At 38.9% G+C, this 24,324-nt stretch overlaps 1 protein-coding gene across 3 annotated transcripts in view; it reads left to right on the plus strand.

The window, feature by feature from the left end:
• Positions 1-24,324, plus strand: part of FMN2 (formin 2) — a 232,174-nt gene that overhangs the window by 133,181 nt on the left and 74,669 nt on the right. For all 3 annotated transcript variants that reach the window (XM_030556975.1, XM_030556976.1, XM_030556977.1), the window contains 5 exons: positions 13,002-13,093; positions 13,265-13,394; positions 16,608-16,754; positions 18,445-18,504; positions 18,740-18,860. In XM_030556975.1, coding sequence (XP_030412835.1) covers positions 13,002-13,093; positions 13,265-13,394; positions 16,608-16,754; positions 18,445-18,504; positions 18,740-18,860 — 550 coding nt within the window. The remainder of the gene's footprint in view (positions 1-13,001; positions 13,094-13,264; positions 13,395-16,607; positions 16,755-18,444; positions 18,505-18,739; positions 18,861-24,324) is intronic.

A 24,324-nucleotide genomic window follows, 5' to 3' on the forward strand; every position in this document is an offset into this window, starting at 1 on the left:
ATCTAATTATTATTCCATCTAGTTATTCTCCATCTACTTATTGCATCTAGTTATTCTCCATTCAACTTTCCATGCTTCCAACTCCCCAGCACCTCACTGAGGTTCTTCTTGTTAGCTTCTCTACCAGGTACCTGTTCCTTACACATGATGATGACAGGCAAATTGTCCTGTAGCTTCTGGCCTTGAGTGGCTGGTCATGGGAAAGGTGGATGTCCTACAGTCTCTAGCTGTAGTTGTCCTACTCGGTCCTCTCTGTTGCTGGACTAGGGAATTCCAGGTTCTCACCTGCTTACTAGCTCTGCAGACTCTGAGTGAGCTGGCTCTGGCAGTAGAAGAGAGGTGGACACTCTCTCAATGTAGCAGCCACTTGGCCTGCCTCCTTCCCTCCTCATCCTCATGAACTGCTGAAGAGGTTGAAAAATGGGTGGGTGTGATTTTTAGTGGTTCTGGGGAGCAGGAGATGAGACACAGGAGACAGCAAGGGGGGATAAACCCATGGTGTGGCAGCAGTCTGAATGAGAAGCAGACAGTTCAGCCTCAGAGGCTACACATTTTAAGAAACAGAGCCTGCTATTATTTCTAGTGAGCTCCCACTCCTAACAAAACCAACTCCCACCCACCATGATCACACCACTGTGTACCATTGATGAGTCTTTGACATTCATCCCAAAATTTAACTGACTACTTTTATATAAAGTAAGATTAAGATTATATGTGTGTCTCTTTCACAGCTTTACGTCAGGTTATGTTTTCAAGGTTGTCTTCACAAACAAACGGGGCTAGAAACGTTTTTACTGAAACCTAAGGATTTTCTGATCTGACTTACAAGGGACTCATACCAGTCCCTTAAAGATCATCTGTGAAACACTGTATTGGTTACCCTTAATCTTTTCAATTGGCTTACATAACAGAATAACATTATGACAGTATGTCTTTGATATTTTCTATACCTGATACAGGGAATACCTAGGGAACAGTGCAGCCACTGGGGAAATGTTATATATTTATTTCAAGCACAACTGAGTATTTGAGAGCGATTGCAGTACATTGCTCAAGTTGAGAAATAAGATGTGTATTAAGATATCTCAGGTGTATACTAACTAATGTTGGCAAGGGGGAAGGGAATAGGTATTTTTGAGGCAGTGTGGTCTAGTGTATGGGCTATAGACTGAGACCCAAGAAACCTGGATTTAAATCTGGGCCCCACTAGTGACCTGTTGTGTGACCTGGGGCAAGTCACTTCACTTCTCTATGCTTTCATCTATTTTCTGTTTTGTCTATTTAGATTGTAAACTCTTTGGCACCTGGATTGTCCCTTACTATACAGTACTTTTGTACAGCACCTAGTAAAATGGGGCTGACCTCTGTTGGAGATAGTAGGTAGCATTGAAATACAAATAGTAATTTCAGGTATCTGATGGTACCAGACTAGTTGATAGTTTGATTCTTCTCTTAGCTACACTCTGTATCTTCTAGATATTTTTTTTAAAAAAAGAGTAGTTAACTTATGAGCCTCCTTACCTTACTTTACACACACTAAATTAATTCTTAGTTCTGAAGATTTTTTTTTTGCCAGATAGTTAAATATTGCTGTGCTAGTCCTCAGCCATTCTATTTGATCTCTGTGAAACATATGGGAGCATTTGTTTTACAATCTTTCTTCAGAATGAAATTTTTCCTGATTGCATATGTTTGGCATGCTGCTTTCCCTTCTAGATGTGAATGAAGTTTGGGCAGTCTCCAGATCTAAACACACCCTAATTTAAAAAACCACAGTCCTGAGGGCTCAATTCCTGTTTACTGAGGAATTAAAGCTTTCTTAAACCCACATAGTTACTAAATACATCTTTAGTGATTTTTTTAATGAAAAAAACCTCTGTATAGTTTGTTTAGGATCATTAACCAGCATTGCAGTTAGATGGTAAAGTCTTTATTAGTGGATCACTGTATAGTATCTACACTTTTTTTTAAACTGTTGTAAAGTTTCTTGTGAAGTGCTTTGAGATCTACTGATGAAAAGCGCTATATATGAGTTAGGTTACATTACAGTATAACCTCAGAGTTACAAACACCAGCATTACGAACTGATCATTCAAACATACCTTATTTGGAACCAGAAGTACACAATCTGGCAGCAACAGAAACAAAGAAAACAACAACAACAATAAAAAGCAAAAACACTACAGTACTTTGTTAAATGTAAACTACTAGGAAAAAAAAGGGAAAGCAGCATTTTTCTTCTGCATAGTGAAGTTTTAAAGCTGTATTAAATCAATGTGCTGTTGTAAACTTTTGAAAGAACAGCCATAATGTTTTGTTCATAGTAACCAACATTTCAGTTACGAACAACCTCCATTCCCCAGGCATCCGTAACTCTGAGGTTCTACTGTATGGTTGTTATAGTTATTGGAGAGGGGATTCTATTACATATTTATTAACATGTTTTCAACAGAAAGTGTCTATCAAAAGGGCTCCAACTATCAGTGATATTTCCACATTCATCTTAGTTTAACCTACTATAAAAACAATGTTGTTTGTCAGAATCTATTTCTTAAAAACATAATTCCAAATTTGAAACATGATACGTAAATAATAGCTCAAGATAAGCCAACAGTTTCACTAAGAAGGCAGTTTATCTCTCTCACACACACAATCCCCCAATTAAGATAAATCATGTGTAGCAGAAAGAATCTGAGATTTCTAAGTTTTAATTCTCAAGGTTTGTGTTTCACTTACAATCTTATAGCACTTTTTTCCTAGCACATTAGTTATCATAACATGAACTTTGATGTGGGAAGAGGGTGCTGTACATGTCAGATGAAACAGAATCCTTAAATATGTTTACCTTGCTGCTTTTGTGAAAAAAAGTGTGCATGCATGTGTGTGCGTGTTTAATAATTGAGAAGTAGCAGCATTTCCAGAGTTAATGGGAGCGGATTGCAACCTTTTGAATTCCTACTTTATCACCCCTTGTAACTTTGGCTTGAAAATTGTAAGATTTACTATGGAGGCAAGGAAGACATTTCTGAAAAATCTGAAGAAATGTGGTCAAAATAGTTTGTTGAAATGATTAAAATGTTATTCTGATTTGAAATTTTGAATGTCACTTTGTCTCCCTCTTACTCAAATGACTTTACACAGTTTCATTTTCTTGAAAGTTCATGTGACCACTATTTTTCAATTGCAATGGTAATTCATTGAATTTACTATTTTTTGTTCTGGATAATTAAGGCCCATTCATTTTAGTGGAAATTATGGATGTGATCCTGCTCCCATTAATATCAAAGAGAGTTTTTGGCATTGACTTCAGTGGGTGCAGAATCCTGCACTGTGTATCTATAAGCATATTAACTTCTGCTGGCTAGGAGAAGCTCAGACAGCACATTTGGGAGCTGCAGTCTGACATCTATCAGCTATTTTCCATTAGATTATAGAAGTAAAGGGATGTGATTTTGGAGCTGACACTTTAGGGTGTCCAGGGAGGGATGTGATGTTTTGTTAAGGACAAAAGGGCAGCCTCTCAGCAGTTAAAGTTGCAGTCACTGTACCATTATCTGAAATCATCATGCTTTCAAATCTTTCAGGTTAAGCCTTATCAACAGCTAGAACATTTCTGGAAAATAATTACTGAGGGATGACTTTTTGAAAATTTTGCAAAGTGCCACACAATGAAATCACTTTAAACCCCAACACCTGAAATGTAGGTGGAATTTTAACTCTGGTTGCTGCAGAAGATGCTTTTGAAGGGCAGGTATAATAACCCATTTGCAATATTAACTTTATATGAAAACTGGACTGAATTATGTCAATGAAGCAGATAGAGAAAAAAAAACATAAAGAATATTTGCATTTTCAACCTCTGAACAAGCCATATCAAAATTGAAAAGAATTTCAGTTTCCGGTGGAGATTAAAGGTCACCCTATATTCCCTGCCAGAATACTGCATTGATTTAAGCTTAAGACACTTGATAAAAGATATATAGGAAGTTGTGGCCAAGATTGAACTAGAACACTCATGTCTAATGATCTCCTGGACCATCATACAAATTAGTTGAACCTCTGTACTTAAGTCAACAGTAAAATGGGGATAAATAACCCTCCCATTTAACCCATTTGTAGAGTGCTTTGCATATAGAGATGAATAAGCAGTGGGTGACACACAATAGTATTAGCTGTATATTTCAGAAGAGGTAATTAGGGCACAGAGCAGTTAAGTGATGTGACTGGTAGGCACTGTTACTTAATAGGCTATACATATCGGCTGTAGTACCAAAAAGTGTGGGTTCCAAATGTATAAATAATTTATTTTTTAAAAAGCCCACATAAACAAAACTCTACTGTTCATCACTAACCAGGAGGATTCTCTACATAGAATCATAGAAGATTAGGGTTGTAAGAGACTTCAGGAGGTCATCTAGTCCAATCCCGTGATCTATACACATTTTACTTAAACAATGTTATACCTCAACAGAGATTTGTTCAGGTTAATTTTTACTTTTCGTTATGGTGGAAAATGGTGAATAACCCATTTCTTAATTACTAGATAATTTTTGACCCATGATTTGTTTCAATCTGCATTTGGATGGAAATTGGAATGGAATTAAAATGCACAAAATTAAAATGCACAAAAATATTTAATCTCTTTTTGTATTAATGAAATAAAACTATATCTCAAAAGTGCTGGATACATATGGAGGGAGGGAAGTTAAGTTTAAGTGTGTTTCAAATGCAAAAATTGTTTTAGTAAATAAAGGAAGTATTAACTCTAGTTAATGAATTGATGGATTGTTTCTGGTCACCATGGGCCAGATTTTCCAAGGTATTTGGGAGCCTCAGGGTGCAAATGGGCACCTAGTGGAATTTCAAAAGTACCTAAGCAGGTTAGGTTAGTTTTAGAATTTTGTAAAGCTCATCCTCTCCCACCTGGTGGTAGTTCATATATGGAAGAAGGAAAACAAGTTTTCTTGCTTTTTTCAACTCCTGGTTGGTTTCTCAAGTATGAATGAAATAGTCCAAATGAAGAAAACATTCTTTCTGCTAAACTGAAACGAAGAGTAATTAAGGCAAAAGCTTTTCCTCACAAAAAAAACAAAGTACTTACAATTGGGAAAAAATGGAAATACCTGTATATGTTCCATTGTGAACACTGAAAAACATATTGATACTTAATGTACAACATGACATGTTTGTAAAACTTGAGTTAATCTCAGTAGTTGTTTTATCCTGTTTCTGTATATAATACAAAACAAAGCACCCTTGAACTCATCAAAACTTGAGGAGTGCTCATTGATGCAGTATATATTTTGTTTTATTTTAATATTGTAAATGTAGGCTTAACATCAAATGAAACTTTAAACAGGTTTATGTTTAAATAGAAAATAATATATACACATACAAATATGTGATTTAATTAAAAATCTGATTTTTTTTGTATCATCCGTTTCTAGAAGCCCTGCGAGATATTTACAGTGGAGCCATGTGGTTTCAAGATAATGGGTTTGCTAAAATTAATGCCACTTTTTGATACAAAGTCACAACATCTCTTCAGGCACACATGTTATATTCACAGTAGACTATATGATTTCAGTTATTTGAAGTTGTCGGGTACTTTCTGCTAATGTTTTATTGACCTTAGCAGAAAGCATATAACTAAGGATAACCGTCCCCACTCTGAAGCCTAATGTATGATATTAGCGGAGATGAGCCTGAATCAAAACTCTGATCTCCTGTAGCCTGATATGCAGTTAAAATTTAGATTAGCATAGCTGTGGCACTCGGGTATGAAAAATCCACATCCCCGAGGAATGTAGCTCTGCCAGCCTAATCCTTGGTGTAGACCAGGGGTCTCAAACACGCAGCCCATGGGCTGCATGTGGCCTGCAGAGTTATTAGCTGTGGCCCGCCAATGTCTCCTCCCCCACCAACCTCCCAGAGTTCTGTGTCCCCGCTCCTCTGCCTACCTTCAGATACTTCCCACTGCCAAACGCTTTCTGGGGTGGGGGGTGGAGCAAGGAGCCACATGCTCAGGGGAGGAGTTGGAGAAGAGGAGGGGCAGGGGCGGGGATTTGGGGAAGGGGTTGGAATGGGGGGAAAGGGGTGGGGCAGAGGTGGGGCCTCATGGAAAGGGTGGAGTAGGGGCAGGCTCAGGAGCAGCAGTGGGGGGTTCAGTGATGCAGCCCTCGGGCCAATGTACTAACCCTCATGTGGCGCTCATGGTCATTTGAGTTTGAGATCCCTGGTGTAGACGCAGCTAGGGTGATGGAAGAAGGCTTCCATCTCGATCTAGCTACCATCATTTGAGAAGATGGAGTTCCTACAGTGATGGAAAAAACTCTTCCATCGCTGTACTCTGCGTTAACACTAATGCACCATAGCTTTGTGGCTCTGGTCATTCTGGTGATTCCTGCAGAGTAGTTTAAACAGTTTAGGAAGGGAACTATGATTAATTGTTGTCTTGTGAAGAAGGAAATGCTTGTCTTAATATCTTCAGTAGGGTTTTTTCAAGAAAATTTCTCTGCATCAGTACCTCATAACACCTTAGAATACATTCTCATTCCAAAGGCTAAAAATGCCAAGTTCGAGGATCAGCATTTCTCCTTAGTTTGTCTGTCATCGCTTCTCTTTTTCTTGCTAACAGACATGCCTTTTGAGGGTTTCCTTCTTGGTTAAGCTGATCAACTGGAAAACCTGCAATTTAAAATACTCCATCATCGTAAAGCTGTATACATAGCAATGAGACAGGGGATGATACTGGGTACTCCTAGAGCTTCTCAGATGTGTAACCCCCACAGCACAAATCCTTCTGGAGCTTTTTTTTTTTTTTTTTAACCAAATGAAACACTATCAAAGGGATTTTGAATGCTAGACTAGAGAAGCAAACTAAACATATCAGTTTTCCACATTATTATGTTGTTAAAATATAGGATGATATAATTTAAATATTTTTGTACACTAGATGAGTAAAAGCTAATTATTTTCTGAGTTCTGTTCCTCTGGGACAGACTGATGGATGAACTCTCACATGGTTTATTAATGTGGAAGTAGTGAGGCATGGAAGGAAAGACTGAAAGGATTCTGATTTACAACCTACAGAGACTTGCTAAGACCTCTAAAACTTTAGAGCCTACAAGTCGACCCAGTCCTCCTACTTGTTCAGCCAATTGCTCAAACAAGTTTGTTTACATTTATGGGGTATAATGCTGTCCATTTCTTATTTACAATGTCACATGACAGTGAGAACAGGGGTTCACATTGCACTTTTGTAGCTGGCATTGCAAGGTATTTACGTGCCAGATATGCTAAACATTCATATGCCTTTTCATGCTTCAGCCACCATTCCAGAGGACATGCTTCTATGTTGACGATGCTTGTTTTAAAAAAATGCATTAATTTAATTTGTGATTTAACTCCTCGGGGGAGAATTCTATGTCTCCTGCTCTGTTTTACCCACATTCTGCCATATATTGCATGTTATAGCAGTCTTGGATGATGGCTCAGCACATATTGTTTGTTTTAAGAACACTTTCACAACAGATTTGACAAAACACAAGGTACCAATGTGAGATTTCTATAGATAGCTACTTGACCCAAGGTTTAAGAATCTAAAGTGCCTTCCAAAATCTGAGAGGGATGAGGTGTGGAGCATGTTTTCTGAAGTCTTAAAAGAGCAACACTCCTATGCAGAAACTACAGAACCCAAACCACCAAAAAAAGAAAATCAGTCTTCTGCTGGTGACATCTGACTCAGATGATGAAAATGAACATCTGAAGGACTACACTGCTTTGGATCATTATCGAACAGAACCCGTCATCAGCATGGACGCATGTCTTCTGGAATGATGAAGGGACATGTAAATCGTTACCACATCTGGAACCTAAATATCTTGTATCACTGGCTACAGCAGTGCCATGCGAACACTTGTTCTCACTTTCAGGTGACATTGTAAACTAGAAGCCGGCAATGTTACTTCCTGAAAATGTAAACAAACTTGTTTGCTTGAGTGATTGGCTGAATAAGAAATAGGACTGAGTGGACTTGTAGGCTGTAAAGTTTTACATTGTTCTATTTTTGACTGCAGGTTTTTTGGTACATAAGTCTACATGTGTAAGTTCAACTTTCATGATAAAAAGATTACACTACAGTACTTGTATTAAGTGAATTGAAAAATACTATTTCTTTTGTTTTTTACAGTGCAAATATTTGTAATAAAAAATAAATATAAAGTGAGTGCTGTACACTTTGTATTCTATATTTGAAAATGTAGAAAAAATCCAAAAATATTTAAATAAATGGCATTCTATTAATATTTAATAGTGCGATTAATTTTTGTAATCGCTTAACATCTCTACTTCTGATCTGTCCTCTCCCTATTGATGTCCATCAGAGTCAGCAAGTAAGGCTTGTAGTGTTTAAAATATCCAACACTAAACTGTGTGTGTTAAAGCAGCTGGAATTGGCAGTGTCTCCAAAATATGTTCTTGGTCACAAAATGAAGAGTACTTTCAGATAAAATTATAATTTGTCCATAGTTCAGAGAGGATAGCTGGCTTATGAGGACCACTTTCTTTAATGTAGCAAAAGATTCAGAGTAATGGAATAAAGAAAATCTTAGGATCTGTGGCATTTAGGCACACAAAATGGTCTAGCAATGCCATCTGTGGTGATAATGCATTATCTTTCCTTCAATCCGCACTGAAAAAGTTAATTGTGACCTAGGGTGACCAGATGTCCTGATTTTTATAGGTACAGTCCTGACTTTTGGGTCTTTTTTTTATATAGGCTCCTATTACCCCCCCACCCTCTGTCCCGATTTTTCATACTTGCTGTCTGATCACCCTGTTGTGACCAGATCTAAATACAATTAATATTAACAAGGGGAAAGGAATACAAGCCATAATAGGTTTAAAATATTTACATAAGTTAGGTGTATTCAGGTTGGCAGGGCCTGATGAAATTCACCCTAGTGTGCTCAAGGAACTAGCTGAAACAAACTCAGAAGTGTTAGCAATTATCTGCAATAAATCATGGAGGATAGGTGAGATTCCAAAGGACTGAAGAAGCGAAAATCTAGTACTTGTCTTTAAAAGGGTGACCAGAGAACTATGGACCAGTTAAGGTATCTTCAATATCTGTAAAATTACAGGAACAAATTATTGATCAATCAGTTTGTAGGCACTTGGAGGATAATAGGGTGGTGAGGGATAGCCAACGTGGATTTTTTCAAGAACATCTTATGGCAAACCAACCTAATTGTCTTCTCTGATGGGGTTACTGGCCCACTGATGGGGGCGGGGGCGGAGAGAAGTAGTAGATGTGTGATATTATGATTTTAGAAAGGCTTTTGACGCAGTGCCACATGAACCTTTCATATGGAAACTAGGGAAATGCGATCTAGATGAAATACTGTAACAAGGGTGCGTAACAGGTTGAAAAACTGTTGTCAGAATAGTTACCAATGGTTTGCTGTCAAAGTGAGAGGGTGTATCTAGTGGGATCCCACAGAGATCTGTCCTGGGCCCAATACTATTTATTATTTTCATGAATGACTTAGGCAATGAAGTGGAAAGTATACTTATAAAATCTGCAGATGACACCAGTTGGGATGGTTTGCAAGCACTTTGGAGGATAAGATTAGAATTCAAATTGACCGTGACAAATTGGAAAACTGGTCTGAAATTCAATAAAGACAAGTGCAAAATACAAACTTAGGAAATAAAAATTAGCTACAAAAGGAGGAATAGGCAGTAGTACTGCTGAAAGGGATGTTCGGATTATAGTGGATCACAAATTGAATATCATCAGTTGTAAAAAAGTCTAATATTCTCTGGGATGTATCAACAAGGCTGGCGTATGTAAGACAGGAAAGGTAATTGTTTAGCTCTATTCTGTGCTGGGGTGAGGTCTCAGCTAGAATACTGCATCCAGTTCTGGACACCACACTTTAGGAAAGATGTGGACAAAGCAGAGAAAGAGTCCAGAGGACAGCTACAAAAATGATAAAAGGTGTAGAAAACCTGATCTCGAAGGAAAGGTTACCAAAAAAAAAAACTTGACAGCCTTAGTCTTGAAGAAAGAAGACTGAACTGTGACCTGATAAATTTTCAAATACATTAAGGGCTGTTGTTTAGAGGACCGTGATCAGTTATTTTCCATGTCCACTGATGGTAGGACAAAAAAGTAATAGGCTTAATCTGCACAAGGGAGATTTAGATTAGATATTAGGAAAAACTATAAAGATATTTAAGTACTGGAACGTGTTACCAAGGGAGGTCATAGAATCCCCATGCCTAGGAGTTTTTAAGAACAGGTTGAACAAACACTTGTCAGGGGTGGTCTAGACATATGTGGTCCTGCTTCAGAGTGGGGCATGGACTAGCTGACCTCTTGAGTTTCCGTCCAGCTCTGTATTTCTAGGATAATTAATGCATAGGTGCTAAAGGCCAATGCCAGTAGCCATAGCTCCTGCAGCCAGTTGCTTGCATCAATTCCTTGGGTTTCATTTATATTAAAAAGTGTGTGTATAGCCCTTGTGGTTGTGAAGAAAAACTTGAATATGTGACCTTAGTGTAGCTGATGCAGTGTGATGTCTGCAGGCAGCCTGAACAAATAACTGAGAGGTGTGAAGTGCTCTATTTGTGTCTATAACTGCAAATCCATTGATCTGGGGTCTCTTTCCAACAGCACTCCAGCAGAGGGTTGTGGGTGTGGCAGAAAGAGAAATGTGTGGTAGGCCTGGTGTACTCAAGCAGATATACCTTAACATCTGGGATCTAAATATTTATTGAGTGAATCATCTGATACCATTCCTGATGCCCCGAGAGGAAGCAAACACTCCTGCCTGTTGTGGAGGAGAGAAGGTGGTGAGCATTTGCTGCCCCTGTCATTCTGAAATAATAGGGTAGGGACCTCTGCTGAAGTCATTCCAAGTGTGGGAAATGGGGTCATGACACAGTGGAAAAGCCGTGTGTGTGTGTGTATGTGTGTATGTCCATGGTGTGCATCGAGCCCAGATTGCCTTAATACAGCTATGGAAACATCTGATGAACCTTCTAGGAATATTATTTTGTGTCAAAACTTGATTCTCTGGTCCCAGTATCATGAGAGATCCCGTCAACAACTTCTCTTTGGGGCAGAGGTAGACAGCGACAGTCTAGAAAGATACATGTGCTCTATCACTCCCAAAACAGTCATCAATCATAGACTGAAGCCTTAAACATAATGAACACTGTCAGAGAAACCTCATCCAAGACTCAAATGGATTCTGCTTTCTAAAATAAGGACTTCCAGGTAGGGAAATCCACAGTGTAAGGTATTATACAATAGACCCTTAATCTACATCCTGGAGATAAAGGCTGTCAAATTACCCTTGACAAATCTTATCCCCCTCTCCCAGAAGTGTTGGGGTACATTACACATGTACAATACTGCTGTTGTATTGTACGTAATCAGAAAGGTAGCCAAGAACCAAGCCTGCTGTTGAAAAAAAGACAGTGGATCTCTTTGCTCAGGCAGAGAATATCTTATCCATTGGAGCCCTTCATGTTCAAAAGAGACTACTAGGAGGCTGACTGTTTGAACAGAACAGATCTTGTGTCTATGGGAACAGTCCCTGACATTTCAACTGGTTGGGGAGCATTGGGACACATGGCATTGGACCTCTCCAACGTCAAGTGATCTGCAAAGAAATCCTACAGCAGATTTTTTTTCAACAAGGTGGCCTAAATGATGGATCTGGGATAACTTTTCAGTCACCTAGCCGTTGACTCATATATACATTTTACTCTCCACCTGATGAGAAATTATGCTTAAAAAGTTAAAGGTCAGCCCTAATCTAATTCTTCTGGCTCCAAGTTGACTGAAAAAATTGTGACACTATAAATCATCTGTTTAGAGTCCTAGTGTTCTCCTTCCAAACTTGTTAATGCAGGACACATTAAGATACTCGAGTCCTGCTTGTCTTTTGGTTTTGGCCCTTCATGGGAGGGGAGGATGCTAAGAATGGTTGTGTGTCAAAGTGTTGGTTGGTTCCCCTGTTGTCTTCAACATCCCATATTATATGTTAACATATAGACACTTTTTCCTCCTAGCGTAAAGATAAGTACTTACTATGTTCCCCTGTATATTATACTTTTGTCAGGAGTTACAAACACTTAAAAATTGTCATTAAGCCAAAAAGAAAAATTCTTCCCAATAATGCAGCAATGTAGCTAGGAAAATTAATTGTAGCATTACAATGAATATAGAAAGATTTGAGACCTATGAAATATCTCTGTCTCCACTTAACAGGAGTATTGCAAAAAAGACCACACGCCCTAATACAAGGTCATCCAAGGAACTAACATTGAGAAGAAAAATTAGATTTAAATGTGATTGCAGTGTTTTATTTTTTAAGATACAGTGAGATTCATTATACTCCAGGAAAAAATACCATTGTTGTTTATTCATGTACTGTCTTGTATGATACTTGCATTTCAATCTGTTCAATAATTCATTCTGTTGTTCCATTCCTTTTTCAAAATCCTGAATAAGAGTTAAGTAACACTAAACAATATGAACCCCTTTGATTTAGTTAAAAATACAGTATATGTAGATATACATCAAATTGCATTCAAATTCAACCCAACTGATTTTTGAATGAGAAATACCACTTAAAAGGGAAATACTTTGATCTTGGAGACTTTATAAAAAGCCAAAAGAAAAGAAAAGGGAGAGGAGGGCAGGAAGAAAAAGTATTGTCTCAATGCATACTTGAATGAATAAATCTTTTGCAGATTACTAATAGTCAATAATGTTGTTTGGAGAATTCGGAGATGTTCTGTTTTGAATCAAACATATTTACACTTAAAATCACTCCACAAATTAAGTAGTTTGATCATGAACAGATGCTAAAAAGTAAAGTTAAAAAAAAGTGATTTGTTACAAGGGCATAATTATTTGTAAAGCTTAATTGTCTAGCTTTTGAATAAACACTATGAAATTTTTGTTTGCTTGTTTTTTCTAGAGAGCACAATCAGATGAACTGGAAAAAATAGAAAAGCATGGCAAATCATCCAAAGAGAGGGAGAATGCCAAATCTTTGGACAAACCTGAACAGTAAGGACACTGTCTTCAACAGAACAAGTTTCCTGGGAGATGCGTATGCTGCATTCTTTAGGGAAACTTAATGTGCTCTAATAACCTAACTAGAAGTGTTACGAAGAAGCAAATAGAAGTGAAAAACCTTCACTAACTAAACTAAATCATTTTCTTTAATCATTCCTCCAGGTTTCTTTATGAACTCTCACTAATCCCCAACTTTTCAGAACGAGTATTTTGTATCCTGTTCCAATCAACATTTTCAGAAACCATTTGCTCTGTCCATCGCAAACTTGAATTGCTACAGAAACTCTGTGAGGTAGGTTCTGGTCCATATAAAGGTAGAGCTAGATTTTCTGATATTTAATCTTTCTTGTTCAGCTGTACTCATATTTCAAAAGTTTTCTTTTATTTACTTGAAGCACTCATTAAATCTGAAGGATAGCAGTCCTGCAGAATGGAACGTTTTATGATTGTGCTCCAAGATCAAAGCAAATTTTAAAATTGGCTTTCGCTGCTGAACTATAACATCACGAGTTTGCAGCAAATACACATCAGCCTCTAGAGAATACTGTAACTTCTGCTTTTGCCAAAGCAAAATCTTCCATCATCATAGTTACTGTTTCACTTCTTGCACTTTCCAAACGAGTGCCATTTTAGCTCATTTTGAGTGCATGCTTTGATTTTGAACATGTTTGTTCAATAGATCTGGAATATCTGATCTAAATGAGCTGTCTCCTTAACAACAGATAAAAGGTCACATATTTAAATTAATACTATGCAAATTTCTTAAACCTTCTTATTAAAGAGAAATAATGTCAATTCTGCTGTTTGTGATGTGTCTTGAAAAGATTGCTGTAAAATTAGTACTAAATCAATAGCTCTGAAGTAATGCAGAGTTCGTTTTTCATAACCTAGTGCTTGTAAGAAATATTTAAATATGTAGGATAAATTTAATCTTTATACAATGGGCATTTTAAAAAAGAATTACTTCTTCCTATTAGAAATATGTGTTCCCTAAGGCCCCAGTCCAACAAGTTGTGCTATATGCTGCATATTTATTGTTTTTGCAGAACTGATTGCAGGACCAAAGCAAATGCACCGCTTGGGAATACCATGGTATGCTAAGAAAGTACTGTAGCCTCTTCCTGAATGGTCAATCTGTTGTTATACCTCAGACTGACTTTCTGCATAAATAGGGCCCTACCAAATTTATGGCCATGAAAAAATGTGACCCAGATCATGAAATCTGGTTTCCCCTGTGAAATCTGTATAGTATAGTAAAAGTACACACAAGACCAGATTTCGCGGAAAGACCAGCGTTTCTCAAACTGGGGGTCCCCCAGCAAAAGAGAGCTGAGGTAGGGGGAGGGGAGTCACAAGGTTATTGTAAGGGGATTGTGGTATTGCCTAGGGCCGCCTTTAGGCCAATTCAACCAATTCCCTTGAATCAGGCCTGGCCTCTAAGAGGGCCCCGCGCCCAAGCCCCAGTTCGGTGTACTGGCAAGAACCAGTGCGCTGTACCGGGGTGGCCTGGCTTCCCCAGGAGGCAATTTAAAGGGCCTGGGGCTCCCAGCAGGGGCTGGAGCCCTAGGCCCTTTAAATTGCCACCAGAACCCTACTGCTGGAGCCCTGGGGTAGGGCTGTGCGGTTCTGGGGCTATTTAAAAAGTCCAGGGCTTCTGTTGCTTCTACCACCACGGCCCTTTAAATAGCCGCTGGAACCCCACTGCTTCCCCAGAGCTCCTGTGGCTATTTAAAGGGCCAGGACGGTAGAAGCAGGGGAGCCTCAGTCCCTTTAAATAGCTGCAGGAGCCCTGGGGTAGCGGGGGGTTCCAGCTGCCTCTGCCGCCCCGGTCCTTTAAATAGCCACAGGAGCCCCGCCACTTCCCCAGGGCTCTGGTGGCTATTTACAGGGCCAGGGCTGTGGAAGCAGGGGAGCCCTGGGCCCTTTAAATAGCCTCCAAGCCCCGGGCTGCTGCTGCTGCTGCTACCCCGGTGGGGGAGGGAGGAGGATGGGGCACTTACAGTACAGGGTGGGCTGTACCCCCTGTACCCGCACCCCCTGCCTGCAGCCAGCCCCTACTGCATCCCTGCCTGCTGCCAGCCGTGCACCCCCTGTCCCGCCCGCTGCCAGCCCCTGCCTGCAGCCAGCCCTGCACCCCCTGCCCTGCCTGCAGCCAGCCCTTGCCTCCAGCCAGCCCCGCACTCCCCTGCTCATAGCCAGCCCTTCCGCACCCACTGCCCTGTCTCCAGCCCACCCCTGCCGCACCCCGCTGCGGCCCTGCCCGAAGCCAGCCAGCCCCCCACCCACACCTGCTTGCACCAGCTCTTCACCCCCTGCCCTGCCTCCAGCCAGCCCCATGTCCACTGGTGCCCTGCAGTTCCCAGGGCAGTAACCCTGCACACCTGCTTCAATGAGGGGGGCAGGGAGCAGCTGGGACCCACATATGTGCACACCCTCGGGTGACCAGACAGCAAGTCTGAAAAATTGGGATGGGGTGGAGGGTAATGGGATCCTATATAAGGAAAAGACTCAAAAATCAGGACTCTTTCTATAAAATTGGGACATCTGGTCACCCTAGAACACCCCCAGGAGTGGTGGGGACCCACACATGTGAAACGGAGCTCATTTCTAGTTCAGGCCAATCTTTTTAAAATAGAACTTTAGGTAGGGTTAACATACATCCATATTTTCCTGAACATGTCAGGCTTTTTGGTTCTTAAATCGCCGTCCAGGGAAAATACGGACGTATGGTAACCGTATTGGTACAAAAAATACATACTGTGGCACATCCCTTATATCAGAACTTTTTATAGGGAGCCAGTTGCTAAGAAATGAAAGGATTTTTTTTTTAACACGTGTGGTTTGTTTTTTAGTCATCCCTGCCGGTGGTCCGCCAAAAATGTTCGAATCGGGCCCCACACTTCTTAAAGCCGGCCCTTGCCACTTTTACTCTGTACTGCCTTCAGAGCTGGGTGGCTAGAGAGTGGTGGCTGCTGGCCAGGTGCCCAGTTCTGAAGGCAGCGCCCTGTCAGCAGCAGTGCACCATGCCACCCTTACTTCTGAACTCCACTCCTTCAGAGTTGTGTCAGGACCCTACAGTTACAACACCATGAAATTTCAGATTTAAATGTCTGAAATCATGAATTTTAAAAATCTTATGACTGTAAAATGGACCAAAATGGACAGTGAATTTGGTAGGGCCCCATGCATAAAGAATGTAGTAACTTGAAATCTACAAATACCATTTTTCCCTCAAATACCCATTTTGAGAATAATCAGGTGTGCTAAAATTAGAGTAAATTTAATTTGCTGCAAGTTGTCATTATTGCTTTAGATTTGAGTGTCCCTGATATGAGTGTGATGTTCTCCAAAATTATAGCTACAGTGTAAAATGCAACATCAAACTGCAATCTAAAGCTTGTAACTATTCTGTTAATTACGGATATCCATAGTTACTTAATTTTTTTCTTTACCTTCTTAAGGATTTTAACTGAGATTATATATATATATATTTCCTGTTTTACAGACATTGAAAAGTGGGTCAGGAGTTATGCAGGTTCTGGGTTTGGTTCTCGCATTTGGAAATTACATGAATGGTGGAAACAGAACCCGAGGACAAGCAGATGGGTTTGGATTGGACATTCTTCCAAAGCTGAAAGATGTTAAGAGCAGTGTAGGTATATTGACTGTAGAACAATATTCCATTCTTTAAGAAAAGAGCGATAAAGCAGCGCTCTGTTCATAATAAATGTTTTCCATACCTTATATAAAGTTAAAGCTAGTACACTTCTACCCCGATATAACATGACCCAATATAACATCAATTTGAATATAATGTGGTAAAACAGTGTTCCGGGGAGGCAGGGCTGCGCACTCCAGTAGATCAAAGCAAGTTCGATATAATGCAGTTTCACATATAATGCAGTAAGATATTTTTTGCTCCCAAGGACAGTGTTATATCGAGGTAGAGGTGTATCGGACAGAAATATTTATCAGTGGATACATTTGATTGCACTTAGAGTGAATTCATTTGTAGAACCATTTGGAAATGAATCTGCCTTCGGTATGGCTATTAAACTGATGAACAAATCAGTGTCTCAAATTAGAAATTCTTACTTCCTGACTTAGTGTATATTTGAATCTCCATATGCTGCATATTTATGGCTTTTATTTTCAGTTTTTTCTTCTATATAATTAATTTTTACTCTTTAAAATCATATGTGTTTCAGAAGTGGAAACTGTTGTAACAAAAAACAGTTCCAGTAAACTGATTTTGGAGTATTTGGGAGACACAAAATAGAGAAAAATGACTGAGTATGTGTTGTAGTTACCATATAAAATACCTAATACTGGAAACCCTAATATCTAAAATGTGACATGTTTCCTATACTGGTAAATTGGATGATCATATGAATCCGCCAGGCCTATATATACAACACAGAGTCACTGGGCTGTGGAACAGTTTCATGAAAGAAATGGTACGATGGCAAGTATACTATTATTAAAGCTGCCTAGCATAGCCATTTGGGTGAAGATGGTAAGCAAGGCAAAGGCACTATACACCCATGGTTGTGGCACTGACTCCTGGAGTGAGCTGATATATCAGAAACTCCACTTGCATTTGAGAAAGCAAAGTAAGTTTCAAGTCTTCATGGTTGTGAAGAAAAGCTTGAAAATATAACCCGAGTATAACTGTGATAGGATGTCTGCACAGAGAATGAAATATTTTATTTCATTTAAGGCCCCAACTCAGCAAAGTAGTTAAGAACTTTTTTTCCTTTAAGCACTGCCTTAAGTCCATCCCTATTCAGCAAAGAACTTAAGGGTGTGTTTTGCTTTTAACAGCATAATTCAGTAAGGAATATTAGCTTCCATTCAGAATTCTCTTGCTCTTAATAAAGAGTAAAGGATAAAGGTGCTTTAATTAAAGCTTTTTTAAAAAAAGTTTATAGACTCTACTACAGGGTTTCTCAAACAGGGGTCGCCACTTGTGTAGGGAAAGCCCCTGGCGGGCCAGACCGGTTTGTTTACCTGCCCCATCTGCAGGTCCAGATGAACACGGCTCCCATTGGCTGCAGATCGCTGCTCTGGGCCAATAGGAGCTGCTGGAAGTGGCATGGGCCGAGGGACATACTGGCCACCGCTTCCAGCAACTCCCATTGGCCCGGAGCAGTGATCCACGGCCAGTGGGAGCTGTGATCGGCCGGACCTGTGGAGGAGGCAGGTAAACAAACCAGTCTGGCCCGCCAGGGGCTTTCCCTACAAAAGCGGCAACCCGTTTGAGAAACCCTGCTCTATTATACTTTAAATATGACATAGCAACATAATAAAATTTACCTTTTATTATTTTGTTCTTTCTACAGGATAATAGCAGAAGTCTTCTATCATATATTGTCTCATATTATTTGCGTAATTTTGATGAGGTGAGTGAGTTATCTTTGCAAATTTAAATACAATTAAATAAACTAATTATTAAAACTTGTATTACCTTATATTGGTTAAGATTACTTTAATCTGTATGTTATTGTTCATAAGTAATACTTGTGCTAACTGTCCACTACTTGCTTTAATAAGTAAAATTTTAAGAAGTACTAGTCATTTAAAATTTATACCTTTAAAAATAAAGGTAAAGTAAATGTTCATTTATGTTTTTGTCAGGACGCTGGAAAAGAGCAATGCATCTTTCCTCTTTCAGAGCCACAGGACCTCTTTCAGGCTTCACAAATGAAATTTGATGACTTTCAAAAAGATCTTCGCAAACTAAAAAAAGATCTGCGAGGTACTGTAACTAGGTCAGACTACAGAATGTCAATAACATATAGTTCTGTGTCACTTTTTGTATAATTTCTGGAAACTTGCTGGTATGTAAAATATGTTATGAAAGGTAGATCTTAAATCCTATGTTTTGCCTTTGAATCCTTGACTTGGTGTTTTTATAGCGAGTGATCAGCAATGTTATAGCCATGTTATCAAGATTTAAAAATAAATTGCATGTCAGAAAGATGTTCAGATGCAGTTCTGAGTACTGCTGAGGAGTAAAGATGAAGCAACATAAACTAGCTGCCCCAAGTAACCTGGACACAACCCCTGCCCCCAGTTCAGCCATGTGAAGTGAGTTCATACAGCAGCTTTTACAGTTTTCAAATGATTATCTGGTGGATATTATCTGATCTCAATACCCGAGAATGGAGGCATATAGATGCTGATTCAGAATGGTTCTTGAAGTTAGGCACAGGTTTAAGTACTTTCATGGATTGGGGCCATAATTCCTCATGTCACCATGAGAACTCTTCACAAGCTGTTTTCTTTGCATTGACAAAAGCTGAAATATCATTACATTAAGAGTGAAATTCACACCATCCATATGGACTTATTGGGCCTTTGGGGGGGGGGAATTAAGCAGGGGTTATATGGGGATGGAAATTATATTTCTTCCTCAACCTACCGTGAGGGTGTAGCCTGATCCCCCTAGTGCCATTGCTTCGGCCCCTAAACTGGAATAGTGACTGCTCAGTTTTAGTGCTACTGAATCCGTGTAGCAACATTTTCCATGATCTCTCCTGCACACTTCTCTTAGCAATAGCCAATTTGGGACATGTGTAGGGAGATCTTCCAGGTCCTATATAGAGGAACCCACTCAAAGCCAATCCACAGTCCTTCACAGCTTTACTGAAGGTCTTGAATGGTGCACATGGCTGGCCCTCCACGCCATGGAAGAATGTCAACCTGAGTGCAAAAACTAGTATTAATACAGCATTAAAATTACAAGTTCATGCACTCACAAGTCAGGAAATTCCAACATTTAAAGTTGCTCTAGCTAAGTTAAGCTCACCCCCTTGGACACTTTATGCATTATCTGGAATAAAGTAGTGCATTTAAGGTTTACAATGGGGCAAAGTTAACCATGCACAAATGCTATTTTTAAAATGTTATATAACTTTTAACTGAAAAAGAGAGAAAATGAATCTGGCTTCAATTGCTTTTCTTAGAACTATTTTTTTAGCTCGCGCTTTATTCCAGCTATGCTGATTTTCCAATGGACCTTATAAATTCCTTAAACTAGCAAGTTCCTACCTAAACAGCTGAACACTTAGGGCTTGAATCTGCAAGGTGAAGACCATCTCTGACACAGTACTTCTTTCCATTTGACATCAGTGATAGCTGACAAAACTCAAGAGGTGTTCAATACCTAGAAATATCAGACCCTTAACTAGCTGTGTGCATGTGCATTTATGTTTAAGTGCAAGGTTGTAGACTCTCAATGAAATTCTGACCCCATTGCAGTCAATGGCAAATCTCCTATTGACTCCAGTAGGGTCAGAATTTCACCTTTAATTTATATTTTTTGTAACTGCAAGTCAGAAACGTTCAATCACTCATAACTTTGGTACAACAAAGACTGTTTTCAATTCAAACAAAGGCACCTGTCAATCAGGACTATGTCCATTTCACTTTTCAAAAATACAGTGTCTCTGTTCAAAAAGTATGTTAAAATATTATTTCAATGAGCTTTTTTCCCCACCCTCCAAATATGTAAAAAAAAAAAAAAATCACAGAAGAAAAAATTTTGAATAGAGACCAGTCATGCGAAACCTCAGTCCAGTAGGTTTGTTTCAGAATGAGATTGTAATAAAGGCTTTTAATGGAAACATTTGTAACCATATGTCTAGCAGCTGATTCCAGCAATTGCTATATTTTCCAATTTAAATATGTAAGTAACACACATGGAGACATGCAGACTTAAATCACCTTTGGTTTTTTTAAATTATTTCTATGTAATGCTAGTTCATAATGATAAGGTTGGTTGCTTGCTTTTATCAAACGGGTAGGTTTTTTCATTTGCTTCAACGGAAAAAAAACCCACTTGTGATTTCCATATCTTTATGCTTTTCCCATTATGACTGCATGGGCTTTTGTCTGTGTTTGTTTAAGTTTATGAATTGTATGCCTTGCAATTTGCAAATATCAGTGAACAAAACCTCTTCCAAGAGTTTAATTAGGCTAAAAGCTTCAATCTAAAAGATTTTCAGAAAAGTAAGTTGGGTGTCTACCGCCTTCTTGCTTGGAAGAGAGATTTCAGTTACAAAATGGTTTTTAAAAAAAAGGAATTAAAGATATACACAAATTACAGTGGAAACTATACATTATTAAACTCACAAGCAGTTTATTTCTGCTGTTATTCAAAAAGAATATATGGCGGGGATTAATGTGTTACGTACTAGACATTTTAATAAACAAGAGACTGAAGAACAGCTAGGTGTTTTATTAATATACCTACTGAGTTTGGCTCCATCAATTGCCCCCAGATTTCTCAGCTCTCCAGGATTCTCAATTTAGCCTTTCTGAGTTCAGTGACATATAGTTTGTTAAGCAACCTGATCTGCTTTTGATCTCTCCTGGCTGTCAGCAGCCATCCTTCATGCAGTCATGCCAAGTAATGACTTCTGTTCTTATGTCATTCCACAAGAGAAATTTTAGCACTTGCCACATGACTTAAATCAACTGACCATGTAAAGAAAGTCAGGCAGCTAGGGTCACAGAAACAATAGATTTTTGATGCAAAGGTTTCTGCATTGTGCATATCTATTATTTTGGATTATCAAAGCAATTTTCTAGCTGTAAAAAGGTATTTTTGTTTCCATTACTATGTGGATTTTGAAAGTTACCTTTTAGGTGAATCAAAGACTTTCACTGGAAGTAAAAGGGGGCAGGGTCTCCATTGATACCAGGCATCTGAGGTGCAGTACTCATCAGCAGCTACACCAAATTGTAGCCATTAGAATGTTGGGGGAGAGGAAGGAGAGAAAGAGAATGTAGAAAACTGGACTTGGATTCAGGGTAGGGAAGAGGTAAAACACTAAAAAGGCAATAAGTATTACAGCATTTGTGAAGCACATCTTATGGTCAGTTTAAACCATCTGGGAATGGCTCTTGGAATGTGTTGTCATGGGAGCTCTACAATAGTAGATTAGTTCACAAGCATAAAATTCATCAGTCGTAATGCATTGCACAACTTCCACTAAAGTTCCAGTGAAATAAAATTAAAAACACTAGGGGGGTAGATTTATTTTCTGCCTAAGTAGTAAAAATTTAAAAGTACCCAACCAAGTATAGTATGAACAGACTGATCTAAAATCTTGAATCTGCCAGAGTTTGTCTGCATGTCATGATGTGGTAGTACTATTATCATATTCAATTGACAACCATTGACATTACAAATTAACAAGGTAATTGTGGTGACTTAAACAATATGCTTTTTAGTGCTATTTTGTATGTATTCGGAGTGCTTATGATTCATTGAATAATCCTGCATCTGCAGGGGGATAGATTAGATTAGCCAATCAGTCTTTCCCATCTCTGAATTATGTGACTGAAAAATGTTTATAAGAATACTTAGCGCTTGTGGAGAATGTCATATTTTCAAAGTACTTTCCAAACAAGCTTCAGCAACTCTGAGAGGTATACAAATATTCTTGATTTATCGCATCTACCATTTTCTTCTGCTTTTACCTGGAACTATAAGCCTCTGCTCTTGCGTCTATGACTTGACCCACAGAGAGCCAAATTCACAATTTGCAAAGCAAGCACCATTCACAAGTGGTAATGAATTAGGTCAAAAAATGCAGTAACTCATATACTCACAGGTTAATGTCCAAAAGCACATCACCCTCATCTGTACTTGAATGTCATCCTCATTCCTGCGGTCCCCTATTTGTCCCCATTTTCAGCCCATATCCACCTTCAACTATCCTCCCAACCATCTGCACATGATGCTTGGCATCAGATTAGTGCTGATCAAGGGAGCAGCCACAGGAATCACTCAATGATTTGCTACCTCTCTCCCAAACCAGGCTTGAATGTGCTTCTGTGCTTGTAGTCCCAGTTTTTGGGGAAGTGGAATAGAATGAATTACATGAGAAATTCCTCAACTCCTGAGAGGGCTGAATTCATTGACTCTGCAATACTCCTCTTGCTATCTGTTCTAAATGTATTGTGTAGCACCATCTCATAATTTTTTTTAAATAGATTCATCAAGGTCATCATTTTTAGATTCAATATTTAAGTCTTGCAGTCACATAAATTAAAATTTCTACAAATTTATTTTCTACAAATGTTTCTACAAATTTAAAAATCGTTAAATATTTTTACAGCTTTCTGTCTGAGGCAGTGTGATGAGATACACAGCCAGATGTGAAATATTAACATGCTAATTTGCAGAAAAGATGATTTCTGCCTTTTTATTAGTAAATGCCAAATCTGTTAAGATAAATATTAGTTAAAATATGCCAACACATCTGTGCTTCAGGCAGTCACTCAGTTCCAGTTATTCAGAAGCATATAGAGCATTCTTAAAATATAGATATATATATTGCTTTTGCTTATAAATCATCAACGCTGCATCAACATACTCCAGCAGCTTGTGCAGCCATCACTGAAGGGGTTAATTACTGAAACTGTGTGGCATGCAGACTCCTAAACCTAAACCAGATGTAAACTAAAGCCAGGCTTTCAGTCAATCTGTGAGTCATGTTTTACTGTCCTTAAAACTCCAAACAAGGAGCTGTCTATGAAAGCCCTTGAAGCTTGAGCAGTTCTTAGTGTAAGTCTTAACAATACCAAAAAAATAAATACAAGAAAACTGAGAGCTTGTTCTATTTGTGGCAGAGTTTGTCTTTCAGATGATGCCAGTTTCAGTCCCCTTCATTAAATTCTTAGCTGTCCTTAAAGTTACAGATGGTAGTTGTAAATGTTATATGGAAGTGCTGGGAAAACAGTGGTTAAACCTTACATCTCCGGAGTGTCCCTTAAACAGAAAGTACACACACTCATCACCTATTTCTTATTCGCTGAAACATCTTTTCCAATCCATATTTCTTCAGACTGTGTAAGTGGCCCTGGATCAATATGGGCTCTTTGATTGTGTTCAGTTTTACTGTGCTAACCTCATAGCAAATAAAATCTGCCATGTTAGGATAGATGAACCTGGTCAGGTAAATGGAGACTCAGCCAAACCTTGAACCAAACATATGCTGTGGTTGAAAAATATCAGTCAGGCTTTGGTATTAGAGGTTTTGTTCATGGAAATGCCATGTGAGACAGGCCTTTCTCATGGTATTAGACACAGCTGGAACCGGGAAGCTTTAGAAATATTACCAAATCTTGTTATCAGATGTTCAGTCCAATTTTCGGACCAGCAAAATATGGCTGAGAGTCTGAAGTATGGATACCTGGATATTTCATGT

This window comes from Gopherus evgoodei, chromosome 3 (assembly GCF_007399415.2).
Source record: "Gopherus evgoodei ecotype Sinaloan lineage chromosome 3, rGopEvg1_v1.p, whole genome shotgun sequence".
Taxonomy (NCBI): Eukaryota; Metazoa; Chordata; order Testudines; family Testudinidae; genus Gopherus; species Gopherus evgoodei.